This window comes from Strix uralensis, chromosome 25 (genome assembly GCF_047716275.1).
Source record: "Strix uralensis isolate ZFMK-TIS-50842 chromosome 25, bStrUra1, whole genome shotgun sequence".
Classification (NCBI taxonomy): domain Eukaryota; kingdom Metazoa; phylum Chordata; class Aves; order Strigiformes; family Strigidae; genus Strix; species Strix uralensis.
The window spans coordinates 4,637,858-4,654,292 of record NC_133996.1 but is presented as its reverse complement, the minus strand read 5'-3'; the positions used below and the strand labels follow the sequence as shown (position 1 = coordinate 4,654,292).

The 16,435-nt window shown below is 49.9% G+C and overlaps 1 protein-coding gene across 3 annotated transcripts; it reads left to right on the top strand.

The window, feature by feature from the left end:
• The first annotated feature begins 3,087 nt into the window (after positions 1-3,087).
• CEP85 (centrosomal protein 85) lies at positions 3,088-16,372 on the top strand. Of its 3 annotated transcripts, none has more exons than XM_074894145.1 (14): positions 3,088-3,106; positions 4,664-4,735; positions 5,338-5,490; positions 7,640-8,364; positions 9,013-9,146; positions 9,975-10,092; positions 10,472-10,657; positions 11,012-11,164; positions 11,401-11,555; positions 12,057-12,177; positions 12,626-12,676; positions 12,761-12,868; positions 13,529-13,757; positions 14,028-16,372. In XM_074894145.1, exons 2-14 carry the CDS (start codon positions 4,681-4,683, stop codon positions 14,189-14,191), a joined length of 2,352 nt encoding a protein of 783 aa, XP_074750246.1. In that variant the 5' UTR covers positions 3,088-3,106; positions 4,664-4,680; the 3' UTR covers positions 14,192-16,372. The 3 variants fall into 3 exon arrangements, with proteins under 3 accessions (XP_074750246.1, XP_074750245.1, XP_074750247.1); XM_074894144.1 differs by lacking the exon at positions 3,088-3,106 and adding an exon at positions 4,326-4,576; XM_074894146.1 differs by lacking the exons at positions 3,088-3,106; positions 4,664-4,735; positions 5,338-5,490 and adding an exon at positions 7,070-7,274.
• The last annotated feature ends 63 nt before the right edge of the window (positions 16,373-16,435 follow it).

Here is a 16,435-nt window from a genome sequence, read left to right as displayed (position 1 = left end):
CGGGCCCAAACGCCCTACAGCCAGCGTGGACGCAGACATGGGACCGGCCGTGCGCCGTCCCCGCGTGCTGGCCCTGATCCCCACCCGCTCAATAAAGTGAGCAGTTAATCTCTGCCCTGGGAGACTCCACGCTCATTCGTCGGCTTCCTCCACCTCTCCCTTTCTCGAGGGGCAGCGTTAGGGGCTGGGCCCAGAGGGTTTTCTTCCCCCCGGGGCCTGGCAGCCCCTTGCCCAGCCCTCCCTCCTTGCGGGCTGGCCTTGGCCGGCTGCCCAGCGCAATGGCCGTGTGCTTCGGGCCTCACTGGCCCCGCAGCTGGCTCAGTCTCCCCGGGGAAAGTTCACACCAGTGGCAAAGCTACTTTACAAGTTCCTCTCAGTGTCACCTCCAGAGTTGTGACATGAAGATTGCTGTAGATTGTCTTGTGACAGTAGCCAAAGGCCATCCAGAACAAAGTGAGTGTTCCAGAAGGAGTCATTCCCACTTGCTGGGTTAAGCAAATCTCTGTAGAGGAACATCATTCACTGGAGACCATAGAGAGCTGGAGGACCTCCTGCCTAGGCCGCCTCGCTGGAGACCATAGAGAGCTGGAGGACCTCCTGCCTAGGCCGCCTCACTGGAGACCATAGAGAGCTGAAGGACCTCCTGCCTAGGCCACCTCGCTGGAGACCATAGAGAGCTGGAGGACCTCCTGCCTAGGCCACCTCGCTGGAGACCATAGAGAGCTGGAGGACCTCCTGCCTAGGCCGCCTCGCTGGAGACCATAGAGCCCTTGCAGGCTGCAGCCGGAAGCAGCCCTGTGGCTGCAGCATGGAGCGGCTGGAGGGTCCCCCATCCCCACAGGCCCCCCCACGTCCCCCCTCTCCTCTGCTGGGAGCTCTGGGGTCCACACGAGGCCATCCTTTACCAGGGGGACCCCTGGGGAGGGGCTCCAGTGCGTTGTGTCCCCCCCATCACCAAAGCGGGATGAACTCATCGACACCAACGGGATGTAGATTAGCTGACACTCCTTTATCAACGGCCACGTGCGCAGGGGGGTCGTTTCACCAACAGTGCACTGCTAACTCATGTAGCGCACTGATTATATTGGATACAGTCAGACATAATAACCGAGTTCTCAAACACGCTCATTCCCGTAAATCATTTTCTTATTCCCATTTTCTTATTCCCACCTTTTTCTTTGCCCAGGTGGCCAAGAAGGCCAATGGCATCCTGGCCTGTATCAGCACTAGCGTGGCCAGCAGGGACAGGGAAGGGATCTGACCCCTGTGCTCGGCACTGGTGAGGCCGCCCCTCGATGAGTGGGTTCAGTTTTGGGCCCCTCACTCCAAAAAGGCCATTGAATGACTCGAGCGTGTCCAGAGAAGGGCAACGGAGCTGGTGCAGGGTCTGGAGCACAGGTCCGATGGGGAGCGGCTGAGGGAACTGGGGGGGTTTAGTCTGGAGAAGAGGAGGCTGAGGGGAGACCTCATGGCCCTCTCCAACTCCCTGAAAGGAGGGTGCAGAGAGGGGGGATGAGTCTCTTGAACCAAGGAACCAGCAACAGGACAAGAGGGAATGGCCTCAAGCTGCGCCAGGGCAGGGTCAGACTGGCTCTTAGGAAGGATTTCTTTGCAGAAGGGGTTGTTGGGCGTTGGAATGGGCTGCCCAGGGCAGGGGGGGAGTCCCCATCCCTGAAGGGGTTGAAGAGTCGGGTTGAGCCAGCGCTGAGGGATCTGGTGGAGTTGGGAACGGTCAGGGTGAGGTTCATGGTGGGACTGGAGGAGCTTCAAGGGCTTTTCCAACCGAGGTGATTCTGTGATTCTTGTCACGTGCACTTGAGTCCTGAAATGAGTCGGGGAGCTGCTTTTGCGACCACCACAGGCTGCTGACCTAAAAGAAAGACCCTCCAATGCCCTTGATGCAAGGATTTTGGCTCACATCACGATTTTAACACGCTTCGAGGCCCTTTCACAATGTAACTTTTAGAACACCTGGTCTACAGGGCGATAAATCGTCCTTACTGAACAGCCTAACGATGGTACCTCGTTATAAGTCTTATTCTTTGAATAGAAATCTGGTTAATGATTATTAGTAGTCTACATGGCCTTAGCCTAGGACTTTAAAAAAGGACTTTGTAGCAGCATAAGTGGTTGTACGGTTACTCTAAATCATTCCTTATTTAAATCCAAATCACCAAAAATCATTAAAATCAGCTCAAATAACAAATCAGTAACACTCCCAGCACCTGCCTGAGCCGTGAGGGGGGTTGGGGACCTGGGGGTGGGGGGTGTTACTGGGGTTCTGTGGGAGTTGTGAGGGTTATTGGGGTCCTGGGGGGGATGTTATTGGAATTCTGTGGGAACTGTGGAGGTTATTGGGGTCCCAGAAGTGTTATTTGGGTCCCAGAGGGGGTGTAATGGAGTCGTGGAGGGGTTTGGGAAGGTTATTGGGGTCCACAGGGGGGTCTTGAGGGGGATGTTGGTCTCCGGGAGGGTGGGGATTGGGAACATCCTTGGAGGAGGTTCTGGGGGAGATATTGGGGTCCTGATGGGGGGGGTAATGGGGCTGCTAGTGGGGTTCTGGGGAGGCTGTTGGAATCTTGGGGGAAATTGGAGAACTGGGGGGCCAATAGGATCGGGGGGGGGGCGTTCAGGGCCTTTCGGGCAGCGCTGCCCTTTCCAGCCCCTCACCCTGGGGTCCTCGGCTGGCTGGGGGACCCCGAGGGGGCGGTGGACCCTGGGTATGGGGGTACAACGCGGGGTCTGAGCCCGACTGCGGAGCGGCCCCCGCCCAGTCCCCACCGCCTCCTCAGTGCCCTCCCTCACGCCCCGGCCCACCGCCGCGGCACTGCGCATGCGCAGGGAGAGGGCCGGGGCCGCTCTGCCAGGCCCCGCCCTACGGGGGGCGGCTGTGGACAGTATTCCTCCGCCAGACGCCGTCTCTCCCACCGCGAAGCTACGGGGCGGGGATCAGCGTCCCGGAGAGCCAATGAGCGAGAGGCAGGGGCGGGGACGACGCGTCCGATAGGCTTCGGGGCAGGGAGGGGGCGGGCAGGGCCCTCCCACCCCCCCCGCGGCTGTAACGGTCGCGGCGCGCGGGGCAGCGCGAGCGCCGCGGCGGAGCCAGGTGAGGGGTTGGGCCCGCCCGGGAGCCGTCCCGCTGCCGGGCCTCAGCGGGCTGCTCCGGCGTGGGGCAGCACCCGGCCTGCGCCGCACCTCTGTGCAACCATCCCTCCTTCTCCGGCCCGGGCAGCTTGGCGGCCCCTCGCCCCCTCAGGGGACCGGCCCCTCGCCCCCTCAGGGGACCGGCCTCTCACCCCCCCCAGGGGACCGGCCCCTCGGGATCAGGCTGCGCCCTCCAGGCAGTTGCTTCCTCCCGCTTTCCCCTCTCTTCCCTTCACCTAAATCACTCTTCTCCTCATCCCCTTCCGGGGGGTGAAGGGCTTCACATCACCCCACGTACCCGCCAAACCCTCCCCTTCCATCGCGTAAAGTGCTGCTCCCCTTCTCTTCGTGACCCACTGCTCCCCTTCCTCTTTCTCCTTCGTTTTTCCTTATTTTGCACATGTCCCTTCCCGCCCCCTTTGCAGGATCTGCCCTGTGCCCGCTGGTGGAAGGGTACAGGTTTGTAGGATGGTTTGTAGGATGGTGTGGGTGCTCCCTGGGGGGTGTGTTTGTGAGAGGGTGGTGCTGAGTGAGGTGGGAATGCTTTGGTTGCTTTGTCTATTTTATTTCAAGAGCCTATGCTTGAATTTCCCTGTTATAACTGCCTGACTGTAGTGCTGGAGGCTGGGATTTAAACCCAGGAATTTCTGAAATGTACCTAAATTAAACATAATCAGCACTACCTTTAGCTAGAAGTGTTTTATTTCTCTGCTGAGTGAAATGCTGCTTCTGGTTCATTATCCTATTGTATTCCTATGTCGTAAAATCTGTATATGTATGTTTTCTAGGAATTAATGGTTTCTATGAGCTCTCTGAGTCAGTTAAGCAAATTTTTGTGAGAGCTGGCAATAGAGGATTTACTGTTTGACTGGTGGAGTGGAGAGAGGCCTTGAATTTCCACAGTGAAGCCTGAGAGCTATAAATTATACTTGCATCATCAGAGGCAGGAAATTCACTGTCTGAAGTACTCAGATAAGCAGATAAATTAAACCAAAGCTCTGGATAGATAATGATTGCCATTTATGGAACAGCAACACGAAGTTTTGAATGACTGCATTTCTGCATGTAGTTGCTCAGTGACCTCTACAGAGGGCAGAAACGAACTGGTTTAAAGTTAAGATTTTTAAAGGGAAATTTTTAGTCTCCACAGCCATAAAGCCAGTGTGTAGGTACCATGGTGACTGATGCTCTATAAATAACGACGATGGGGATAACACATGCCCCAGTTGAAAGGCGCTGATGAACTGCTGCATACCTGCAGAATGTTCCAAACAGGAACTCTCCTCATTTCTCAGGCATGAAGAAAACCTACAATAACTGCAAAGGGGTTTTTTTTAAAGTATTGCCTCTGTTGCTGCAGGGATGAAACAGATATTCTTGGGAGGAGATGCTACTTATGAAACACTGTGTTACTCTGAATGAAGAGTAACTGGTGTGTATGTACCCTTCGCTTGGTTAGTGGGAACGGGGGTTTGGTTTATGCTGATTTAAAATAGGATTTTTATTTATTGCCCTGTAGTTCACTGGATAGGTAAGATGGCTGCTCTTGAGAAACATCCAGACCTGAGGCTCCAGCAGAACAGTCCATCAGGTAATGACAGTCCTTTCTTCAAAGCCCTGCTGCTGTTGGATCTTGTTTCAGTTTCTCTGAGGAGCCAGGTGGCCCTGAGAAGAGTTCTTACTAAAAGCTTTTTATTAAAAAAACCCAATGTCTTATCCCTGCAAAATAAAACAATTCCATGGATATGCAAAGATAGAGAGCCATTTGATAACGAACTTATCTCTGGATAACTGGTAAATCTGGAAGAGTTCTTAACAGTTAATGCAAAAACGTATCTTTAACTTAAGCAGTTTTGCTGTGTGCTAATGCTGCTGTTGTTCTTTTTAGTCCGAGTACCAGAGCATCAGCTGGCTGTAATATCACCAGACTTATCAGTGGGAATATCATTTACTGCTTTTGCATCCTGACTTCCATAACAAGATGGATTTTCAGTCTCCTGTTGATATTATTTGACTTCCCAGTGCTTGCTGCCATTTTCTTTTGCAAAAGAGATTTCTTTAGCAACAGTATGGGGAGTAAAGCAAGTTTGGGATTTGGTCTTGGGGGTCATTAGATATGGCTTAATTGAGTGTACTAAAAGCCTTTTCAGTCTGTTGGTTAAAACATAAATATCCCTGGCTTTCTCTCTCCAGATCCCAGCACCAGTCTGAAGAGTCATTTTGTGGGGACTGACTGGAAAACACCGATGTTGTCTGTGAAGTTCCAGAGCCGTGTCAGTCGCTGTTCCAGTGTGGCCGACAGCGGGGATGGGGGCATTGGGACCTCCTGCTCAGGCAGCACAGAAGGTGATGGTCAGCACAAGATCACACAGTGACAGCCAAAGACTAAGTTTTCTTATAAGACCAAGAAGCATTAAATAACCTGGGGAGAGCAGAATCCATAATGATGTTTGGAGACTATTTCAAAACCAGTGCCTCGGTACACAGATATGCTGCCTGAAATATAAACAAGGGATCGAGGGACTTGCTGTTTCTCTAAGCTAGTTTGGTTATCTTCCAATAAGCATTTTTAACTAACTAAAAGAGCCACCTTGGTGATTTGCTGGTTCATATTGACCAACGTGTGATTTATGAGCAAGTCTGTTGTGTGATTTTATTTTTTTTAAGAAATAATTTATGGGTGCCTCTAAAGACTTCAGATCAGTGTGTCTTTGTGTGTAAGTCTCCTCACTGCAGAATCCTGCAGCCTTGCCCTCGGCTGAGGCGTGTTCTGGGAAGTTGCTTGTCCCAGTATTTTCATCTTCATCCATGAAAGTAACATAAACCACTAGTGATTCACCAATTCTTTCAGCAGCAAGGAAGTTTGTGTTGTTCTTTAAAACAAAGCGCTTCACGCGTTCTCACAAGCTACCCTGAGCCTTTTGAATGAGCTGTAGATCTTAATGTGTGAGCTGAAATGAAGGCTTCTGAAAACATGTGGCTTGTGAAAATATTGCTAAAAATATTACTAGGTGTCCCATTAGCCTCTCTCAGGATAATAAAATCCTCAGTTGCATGCTGAGGGCAGGGGAGATAACGATGGCTCTTTGGGAAATTGCCTTTCTGAACGTTTGTAATGTTGGAGGCTTGTTTGAAAGAGCTGAGGCTGAACGGCAGCGCTGACAGCTGGCCGAAGCACGCTGACATTCGGGTCAGTACATTAGTCAGAAATGTTGTGATGACCCTTAGCACACTCAAGGAACCGATTGCAGCATCGGCACGTGGCGTGCTGGTCAGAGAACTCGAGTTCCTGTTAGTGATCCTGGGGTGTAAATTTAGGGGCTGTAAAAGGAAACTGTACTGTCTCTTCTGTTTGCCAGGGTGAACGTGCTTGTGACTGCTTGGTAGCACAGTGTTCTCTGGAGTTCCTAGGCACAGCCAAGTAATGTCTAAGAGATTTTCTCCCCCTCCTGCTTGTTTTTGAGAAGAGGGTCTTGCGCCTTTATGGTGATAATTTTCCTACATTTTGATGATTCTTTGCAGAATCTGGTTTTGGTCATATTCAAATTATAACCTTTTATTCCTTTTTGTAGCAGTGCTTTGAGGTCACAAAGGGGTGGAAGGGTGACCTTGCAGTCCTGATGTTGGATTAAAGACACATCATGTGGGGATGGGCCTTTAGCCAAAGCCATGAAGAAAACAAGTTTGTGTATCTGGGAGAAACGTGGAATTACTGCGACACACAATGTGTCGGGACGAGGAGTGGGAACAGGCACTTTGCTGTTTGCCTTTCCCAGCTCTTGCTGTTGCTGTATTGAAATCTGAGAGTTGCTAAGAATAACCCTGTATTTCCATGTAGCCAGGTTTGGTGCCCATCTGACAGGACGGGCTCACGCTGGGGTGCGTGCGCTGAACTCTGTCTCATTTCCTGTGGCGATAAGGCGAGAGCCATTACTCTAGCCTCTAGAAAAAGCTCTTTTGCTGCAGTGTCCTGGAGGAGTTCGAAGGTCAACTGCTTGGTGATCTAGTGTTCAGCTATGTTTGAAGCTCATCATGGGCTTAGTGAAGTCTCCACTTAGCTTTGGTTACAGTTCAGAGTCGCTGAGCTGTGGGACGGGCAGAACAGAATCAAGGTCTCAGTGTTCAGCTGAGTAAGTTTCAGCCTTTTTATTCAATTTAAAGGTCTTGATTTCTAAACCTATAGAAAGATAACCTTATTGATTTAAGATTATACTAGAATAGCTTGAAAACAGGGGATTAAAAGTGTGTACTGAATTAAACTTGGATTCTCCCTGTGGTTTACAGTGGTAGGAAAATGTCAGCAGGCTCCTGAAACTTGTAGTGAGGGGGAACATAGGTGCGTGCCTTAGTTCTGGTGCTGCTGTTTAGGACGACGTGTTTGGGGGAAAGGAATCGGGTTTTGAAATTCTTCTGTGTAGTTCAGCAGAGGAGTGGCTGTTCATGTCAGAATATTTTCAGGATTGTAATTAGAACATCACTCTTCTTCTTTCCCTAGACTTTTGCAATTCCAGTAACGGTTCCTCATTCCAGCCCATCAAAACCCAAGTGACCATCCCAACAGCCCATGTTATGCCTTCTACGCTGGGTGCCTCACCCTCCAAGCTGTGCTCTGCAGGAGACCAGAGCTGTTCGCAGAGTACTTCAAAAACTGCTGTGCCAGGATCTGCTTCTGAACACGCAGGACTCATGAGAAACGGAGATTTTAACGCTGGGAAGTCTTCTCAGGTGCCACCCAGAGATCTCTTGCGTCTCTACGGGACTTCAGGGGAAAATGGTTTTGAGCAATCCTGGCATCCTGTTTCTGATCACATGAGAACAGAAGATACTTGGAAGTTTGACACCCCTGCCATTGAACGCACCCTTAACCAGTCTCTCTTTGTGGATAGTTTGTGCACTGACCCTCTCCACAGGTTCCAGAAGTTCAATCCAAACTCTGGGACAGCTGAGGCAGGAAAGGACCATTATAAGGTGCTGCCAGAGAGTAAACAAGTGGCAGGGGCTAACGGAGCCTGCGAGCCCCAGGACGGAACGTGGCCGAGCGGGAGCAGACTGATGCCAACAGGACTTCAGGCCAACAATTTCTTTTCAAAACCTGTAACTCCTCCATCTAGAGGCTGGATGCAAGAAGCCTGCACCCTACATCCGCACGATAGGGTCTGCGAGCTCAGTGCTTGGAAACAACAGCTGGAGAAAGTGCGACTGCAAATAGAGCAAATGCAGGTAGGGAGCTGCTTGTGTGAGAGTCTGAAACCCTTCCTGTCTCCTTAGTCATGACTCATTGTCCCAGACTTTTGAAGAAAGAGGGGAAAATGGCTCATGCTTCTCCCCGTCTTACGCCAAAAGTCTCTTAATGATCTGTTTTTACAACATGTGTTGTCACAGGTATCGTTCAATGTGCTGCTTATGCAGAGCAGCCCTGGGTTATGTTACAGCACTTCACAACGGTTCAGATCAAGAGGTGAAATATCCTGTCTGCTAGAAACTGCAAAGAAAAAGCACGTCAAGAAGTTCTTAAGTTTCTAGAATAGTTGTATTCTGTATCCAGAGTTAGGAAACAGACTTTTTCTGAAAAGTTGCATGAAACTAACTGCAGTTTATTAGGTGGAAACAGTTTGTTTATCACCTCCCACCCGCTGTACCCTAATGGAGACAAATTGTTTCCAGCGAGCTAGCACAGTGATCTAAAATTATTTGTTAATCTCCAGTTTTGCTTGGGCAAAGTTACTTGTTCTTGGACATCGATGGAGACTGAAATAGCTGTGCCCTGGCATGCAGATGAGCACACAGTGTGCAAAATAGCTGTAGCAGTGTTGCAATTACCTCTGTGGAGCACAAACCTCTCCCTCCTCATTTTGTCTCCTCTTTCAGTTACAAAATGGAGGCGCCTGCCACCATCCCTCCATGTATTCTCCTTCGCTGCCTACACCTGATCCAGCCCAGTGGATCAATATCCTGAACTCCAATGAAAACCAACTCAAGGAGAAAGAGCTCCTCATTGACAGGTGAGAGTTTGAGACTGACGTGTGGTTTAAGGACTCCAGTGCATTTCCTTTTGGAAAGGGAGGGTTTTGAAAGTAGCAAGGAAAGCTTGTATCTCAGAGTCCTTTTTACCACATTGAGCTTTTTTTTGTTGCAAAGAACACCATAATGACCTTTGAGAACAGCCTATTTTTTTCACGAACTCTCCTCCCCTTTTGGAATTCAGATGATAATCCTGAAGGGTTCAAATAAAACAGTTTTGGTTATGGTTCTCTGTGTTTTATAAGGGATAAAGATTTCTGTTCACATCACAATTATCTGGAATGTCAAAACTACTGCCTTTTTGCTTGAGGACTTTCTGGGGGCCTTTTGAGATTATTATTTTAAATATGTTCTTTGTGAGTTTGGGCTGGCAAATGACACTTCTCATACCCAACACCAGTGATTCATAAGCTTTTCGAAAAAGTAAATCCTAATGAAAACTACCTTCAGCATTTGGACTGTAAATACTCTTTCTGCTTGCTCATTTTGAGTCCTCTGGTATCTGTTCATTTTACTCATAAGCTCTGCAGACAAGCTGGATCCTCCAAAGCATGCAAGGCTTGTGTTTTATCCGTAATCATTGCTGGGGGGGAGACTTTGAAGGGAGGGAAGAAAGGTTAGTATCGATTGTAAAGAAATTGAATTCTTTCACATTATTTCTGCAGGTCAGTTCTGAGTTGGAGAGTTGTCTTTCTGTTCTGCTTGTCACTGTATGGAGCGTTGGAGTTGTGGTGGCACTGTTCATGTTGTATTGCTCTTTACTGTATGTTTGAGAACAGTGTATTACCTGGGTTTTTTTTTTTTTACAGACAAAGACAACACATATCACAGTTGGAGCAGAAAGTCCGGGAAAGTGAACTGCAGGTTCACAGTGCCCTGCTTGGCTGTCCAGCACCCTACGGAGATGTCTACATGTTGAGATTGCAGGTAATTGGGTGCAACAGGGTGTCAGTAAGAAATGTGTTGAATCCAACAGACCTACCACTTCTCATAAGTCACTTCCTGAGTAGGAGGGTTATGCAGAGTAAAATTATTCTTTGTCTGGGGTCCCAATTACCTGTCATCTCTAAGATCTTCTGTGACTCTTGAGAATTCAAGCCCTGAAGTACTATGGTTTGTTTAGAAGCTGTGCTAGTGATGCAAACGCCTGACAGCACTGACAAGGGCTATTTCAGATACTGCAGTATATGAGAGGGGCTGAATGACGTTTGGGAATTAGGAGGGCGGAGAATACAGCTCTGAGACAGTGCAGCTGCTTGGTGCCAGTTTGTAACTAGGCAAATTCATAGGCTGTGTCTGTTTGCAGGAGCTGCAGAGGGAGAACACGTTTCTTCGAGCACAGTTCACAGAGAAGACTGAATCCCTCAGTAAGGAAAAGATTGAACTGGAGAGAAAACTGGCTGCTGCAGAGGTGGATGCAAAACTGATCCGGGAGTCGCTGAAGGAAACTATGCAGAAACATGCAGAGGAGTTAAAGAAACAGGAAGAAAGGGTATGATCCCATTGCTCTAGAGATGGGAAGGTGCTTTTTCTTTGAGAAGCTAAAAGTCAATGTAGTGCCTAGGTGAAAGTTTTCTGTGGCGATGTGTTATTGTAGGCATTTTCTGATCTTGTAGAATTTTTTGGCTTATAAGCAAAAGCCTTTCCTCCTGCAGTTAAAAATATTTCAGTACCTCTTCTTTCAACCACAGAAGAAGCCTGTCTTTAAGTGAGCAGAAACATTGCTGAGTTCAGGTGATCTTGTATTTTGATGATGAGTGCTGTACAAAAAGATGAATGAGTGGACTTAGAAAAGACTGAAGAATGGACAAGAAATTATATAAACTAAACTTGTATATAACCACAGGTAAAGGGAAGAGACAAACACATTAATAATCTTAAAAAGAAATGCCAGAAGGAAACTGAGCAAAACAGGGAGAGACAACAGAGAATCGAGACCCTGGAACGATACTTGGCTGACTTACCAACTCTCGAGGACCACCAGAAACAGAGTCAGAAGGTAAATCTTTCTGAGTTGTGAAGATAGCTCTTCAGATACTTGCTCAGGTGGCTTTTCCACAGCTGCAGATAATCCCCTGTGCAGCTGCTCAAGTAAAGTTGTGGTCTGGCCATTTTGGAGGAGGAATGTTCTGAGCTGTAGCTGAGAATTGCCACATAGGTAGTAAAAATCAGCATTGCAAATGTTGAAATGTGGTGTGGGAAGTCTCTAGAGTGTTATGATGATCTTTGTTGCAGCTGAAGGAATCTGAACTGAAGAGTACTGCTATGCAGGAAACAGTGCTGGCACTGGAAACAGAGCTTGGAGATGTCCGGGCTGCTTTCAGGGAGCAAGAAATGCAGCTAGAAACCCAAAAACACAAGGAGCTGGAGCTTCTTTCCACTGTGCGCAGGTAAAAATCGGGAGGATTAGAATAAGCTTCACCTTGCTGCCGAAGTAATCGCTGCCCAAGAACACCCACTATCCCACCCGTCAGAAGCAGGTTACCATGGATTTGTGATGATTATGTCAGTGCTCACCCAAACACTGTATTCAGGTTCTGCGTGCCAGTGGTGGAGGGTGGGAGCAGAACCACGTGGCTGAAAGGAGAGGAGGGGAGCCCTGTTTTGTCACCTGGGTTTGTGTCCTTGGGTTACTGCTCCCAACCGTAACTCCTGGCAGAGTGGACCTACGTAATCTGCGATCGTTTTACCTCTGCAAATGTGCCAATATCATGGGCACGGCTGTGTCCAGGGGGAAGGGGGACTCCTTCCTTCACAGCCAGTTTGCAAGCTGGGATGCAAACAGAGCAACACCAACATCTGATAGGAAAATCATTTGCCTCCTCAGATTCTTTAGTGAGGGGAACACCCTAAACAAAGCTGCTTTTCCCATGGTGTTTTGCTAATTTCAGCTTGCAGGACAAGGTGCAGCAGTGTGTAAAGAATGCTGAGAGAGGACCCCCTGCCCAGGATGGGGAGAGACAGAAAATAGAAAATGACTCTCTGAAGAAAGAATGCGACTGCCTCAGGAAGGTAACGGCCTGTCCCAACTGGGGATCACACATTTTTCCTTCCACTGAGTCACACCAGGCACTGAAATGAAATCAGGGACTTTTGCAGTCACAATCATACTGAAGCAGCAGTTGCTGGAATTCCAAACTGAGGGGTTTTCTAAGTTGTTCTTGGTGTGATAACCATGTGGTTGTACAGTAACACTGCAGAGAAGTTGCAGAATGCAGAAGGGGGGAGAGGAAAACCACAAGAATGCAACTTCTCCAGTCTGTTTTTAGCTGATAGTCCTAATGGTGCCTTTTATCAGGTGCCTTTCGTCAGGGAATCTAAGTCCACTACTAACAGAGGCAGTGATTAAAGCAGTAAGTGGACGGGAAAGGAGAGGGGATGCTCTCCTGCTGAAGGGGAAATCCTGGTGGTATTACTGAGTCTGTGTGGCCAGTTCTGATGGCTATGCTTTTGATTCCAGATTGTGGACAAACAGCAGAAGAAGATGGAACAATTGTCCTTGCAAGTAAAGGTGAGAGGTAACTGCAGAGGGACCTAGAACTGAGAATCTGCTGTGAGATGAGGTAGACTTATATTTTCCCATGGTCTGTTCCAGAACCTGGAAGAACAGGTGGGCCAGGAAGAGGGGACAAGCCAAGCTCTGAAAGAGGAGGCGATGAGAAGAGAAAACGCACTGCAGCAGCTCCGGACCGCTGTGAAAGAGGTCAGAGCAGGAGTGTTTAGAGTACCCGAGCACAGCAGTTGAATGAACAATGGATTGTCTTTTAGCAAGGCCCTTAATTTGCAGTCAGCAGCACAACCTCTCCTGCTTCCTGGTAGTCAGTTGCCCTGTCAGTGCTCTGAAAGGAGCTCTTTGGTCAGAGCAGGAGGAGAAAGGCAGTTTCTGCCTCGGGAACTTCAGCTGGGGCTGCGGGCTGTGGTGGAGGACGCTGAGCTTGCCAGCTGGGGGCAGCAAGGCGGCAAGCCCGAGTCCAAACTCGACTGCAGCCCTGGCTGAAGGGCAGGGCTGAGCCCCACTCCAGCCTAAAGGAAACCAGGCATGCTGGCAGCCCTGGAGGGAAGGGTTGGCCACTGTTGGGGTGAGCGGCTGGTGCACAACCTCCTGGAAGCTTATTTTGCTGCATCATGCCTCAGCAGGGGCAGTGCAGTGTCATGAGGCGCTTCTTTCTGAGCCAGGAAGGCTGAATGCTCACACCCCAAAGGACTGACACCGCTCCTCTAGCGAGGAGTCTGGAGGGCTTGATGTAAACCAGCTCCTCCTGCCCTTGGCACTCCCATCACCCTCGAGCAGTTGCGTTAAGTCGCTTTAAGTGTGCTAGTTCTGTACCAAGTGACCACTAACCTGCTGTGCCCCTTGGTTCAGCTTTCAGTGCAGAACCAGGATCTCATCGAGAAGAACCTGACCCTTCAGGAACGACTCCGGCAGGCAGAGCTAACGACCCAGCCGCTGCCTGCTGAGACAGCCCGCCTCACCCAGGAATTGCACAGTGAGCTGGCCAGTTGTCTGCAGGATTTGCAGTCTGTCTACAGCATCGTCACTCAGAGGGCTCAGGGCAAGGATCCCAACCTCTCTCTGCTCCTGGGCATTCGCTGTAAGTATGTGGAGCGATGGCAGAGCAAACCCTTCGGTTCCTGTGCTGTGGCAGAATTAAATAACTCGCATATATTACAGGTTCTTGTCTTTCTGGGATTCTCAGCCTTCTTTCTGTGGTTAGCTAGCTCTAAAGATGCATGTTGTAATAACTAAATGTTAAGTAGTACCTCTTCTGCAAATGTGCGTTGGTTTTTCCGGCTCGCTTGCAAACGTGTGTGATCCTCAGTCAGAATTGCCTGTGAGGTCACTCCCTTCTCTGCCTCCACAGCTGTGCAGTACTCTGCTAAGGAGAAGGACGACTTGCTGAGCCCTGATGGACTTGCCAAGAAACTGGTGGAGGTAAAACAGCTTCACAAAGAGGTAGAGGACTTAAGGACGGCAATATCTGACAGATATGCTCAGGACATGGGAGACAACTGCATCACCCAGTAAAGAGCATACCCCAAAGTAAGGCAGGAAATGAAGACTTGAAACCCTCAGGAGTCTAAAGCTCCTACAACCCAAAACCTACACAGCACTTTACCATCCCTTTGCTCGGGTACAAGAGGTGTGACTTATCCAATCTGTGAGAAATCAGGGGGTTTGTTGCCAGAAGTGTTTAGCTGCTGACTGGCTAACTGGAATCATTCAGGGCTTCGGTGTCGGGCTTTGCAGTAGCTTTGATCTTGTGGAATGTGTTTGTGCTGTGTTTACTGGAGCTGGCGTGGTCTCTGACGCTGGGAGATGAATTCTGAATTGCCTTACGGGCATGTCAAATGCTGAACATGCAAATGTGACAGTTAAAATCATCACTAAAAGGAAATGTATGCCCTGGTCTTTCTGATAAATTCTCGGCGCAGATCCTGTGTGACCAGTAAGACCAGAGGATTATCAGGGCGCTCAGAGGCTCTCTGTGGACTTCACGGGCAAGCAGGTGTGCCAGTTACACCACTGCTAATTACACCAGGATGCTACGGGCTCCTCAGATCCTCTGCTCACAGGTCTGGCTTGATGCTTGGGTGGCCGTTCACGGAGCAGGACCCGCTTTCCTTGGGTAAATGCGACCGGAGTCTTTCAGTAGCCAGCAGCAGTTGGAGAATAAAGCAACACTAAAAGAAGACTCTGAAAATGCTCCCCCTGGGCACTGTTACCCCAGAAGCCTTAAACCTTTTATCCCCCCGAAATAGCACTGTGAGCATGAGTGTGACTCAGGCTGCAGAGGAAGTGAATTGATGCTGAAGTGCCTTAATGTGCTGGAGAAACCTCCTGTCCCCACGCTGCTTCGTGCCTAATGCATCTGCTGGCAGCGTGAGGAGCTGCTGTTTCTTGTAGCAGCCTTTAGAGCCATCGCAAACAATCCTGGGGAGCTTGGGACGTCTGTGGCCTCTGTGCCTGGGACCCCACCGCGGGCCAGCGGGGAGACTCGCCTCGGCTTGCTGCTTGGGCAGGAGGAGGGAAGCTGTTCTGGTTCTAACGTGGCAGGGTGGTGGAGCTGGATTGGAGAGCTCTTCTGATTCCGGCAAGGCTTGGCTTGGGCTTTGGGGTAACCCTGCCCCTCATTCTCTGGGAGCTCCCTGCTCCTCTGCTAAATAACGGGATTTCTAAATAAATCAGAATAGGATGCGGTTCACTTTCACAATTCTCCTTAACCTTAGTGGGCAACTTTACAGTACTGATTGCTTGTGATAACGCTGTGGTGCTGAGGGTGGAATTTTTCTGGTTTTCAGAGCGAGATACTGAGTTATATAACAGGGGGAAATACTGCTGAAAATTCCGCTGTTTGGTTGCTCTTGGTTCACGTTGGGGCTGCGAGCCCTAGGTTTGGAAGAAATGCTTTTGTTATTTCTTTGTGTTACAATTTAAGACCAAATCTGTTTTGTTCTTAGTGTTTGGCCACCGCGGATGATGGTGGCAACGAACTGGTTAGTTTGCTGTCCCGAGCTACCCCCTGCACAGCACCGGGAGAGCGTGGCAGCGTCTGCGGGGTGGCCAGCTTCTGCCCTGTTCTCTCCGTGTCACATTTCTGGCTGTTTCTGTTCCCAGGTTGTTGAGGCCATGTATTGAGCTAAATGTGGGCCAAGACCGTTTCTTGGAGTCGTTTGTCCTGGGTGCTGGGAGCTCTTTAGACACTGGGATGCGGAGTGGCACCACTGGAAGTTGCTCCCTCCTGTGGGTTCGCAGGGTGCTGGTTAGCATCCTCCCCTTTCCCCACATTCTCTCTGGGGTGCAAGATCTAGTTCCCAGGTGCTGTGTGGGGACACGTTTGCCCCAGAGCTGGCTGCGAAATGAGATCACAGTGGGAACCACCTCAGCTGGTGCTTGGAGCCTCACGCCTGGCCCAGCGGCTGGGCTGCCCAGGTCATGTCTTCCTCTGGGGGGGGGGAAATGTCCCCTGATTCTCCTGCAAAACTGGACCTGTTGGGCTAAGATGGTGACCCCCTCTGCCCTGCGTGACTGCTGCTCCCCACGCAGGGGAAATCTTGGGCCTTTTCTTTACAGAACACCCCAGATTGGGGTGGCCGGACCCCCTACCCGCCCCCTCCCCGTCGCGTCGGGCGCAGTGTATTTATACCCGTCTTTGTCTCACCCACTTGTTTGTACTGAGTATTTTTAAAATAAAGCTGCTCTGCTCCACTCGTGCGAAGCTCTCCCTGGCCGAGGGGGGAGCCGGGGGCCGCCCGGGGCCGGGCCCCGCCG

What these genes read in the sequence shown, in the direction of transcription:
- CEP85 (XM_074894145.1), top strand. Translation starts at nt 4,681, where the DNA reads ATGGCTGCTCTTGAGAAACATCCAGACCTGAGGCTCCAGCAGAACAGT. An exon ending in CCAGCAGAACAGTCCATCAG is followed by an intron (nt 4,736 to 5,337) that starts GTAATGACAGTC and finishes TTCTCTCTCCAG; the next exon opens with ATCCCAGCACCAGTCTGAAG. An exon ending in CTTCTTTCCACTGTGCGCAG is followed by an intron (nt 11,556 to 12,056) that starts GTAAAAATCGGG and finishes TGCTAATTTCAG; the next exon opens with CTTGCAGGACAAGGTGCAGC.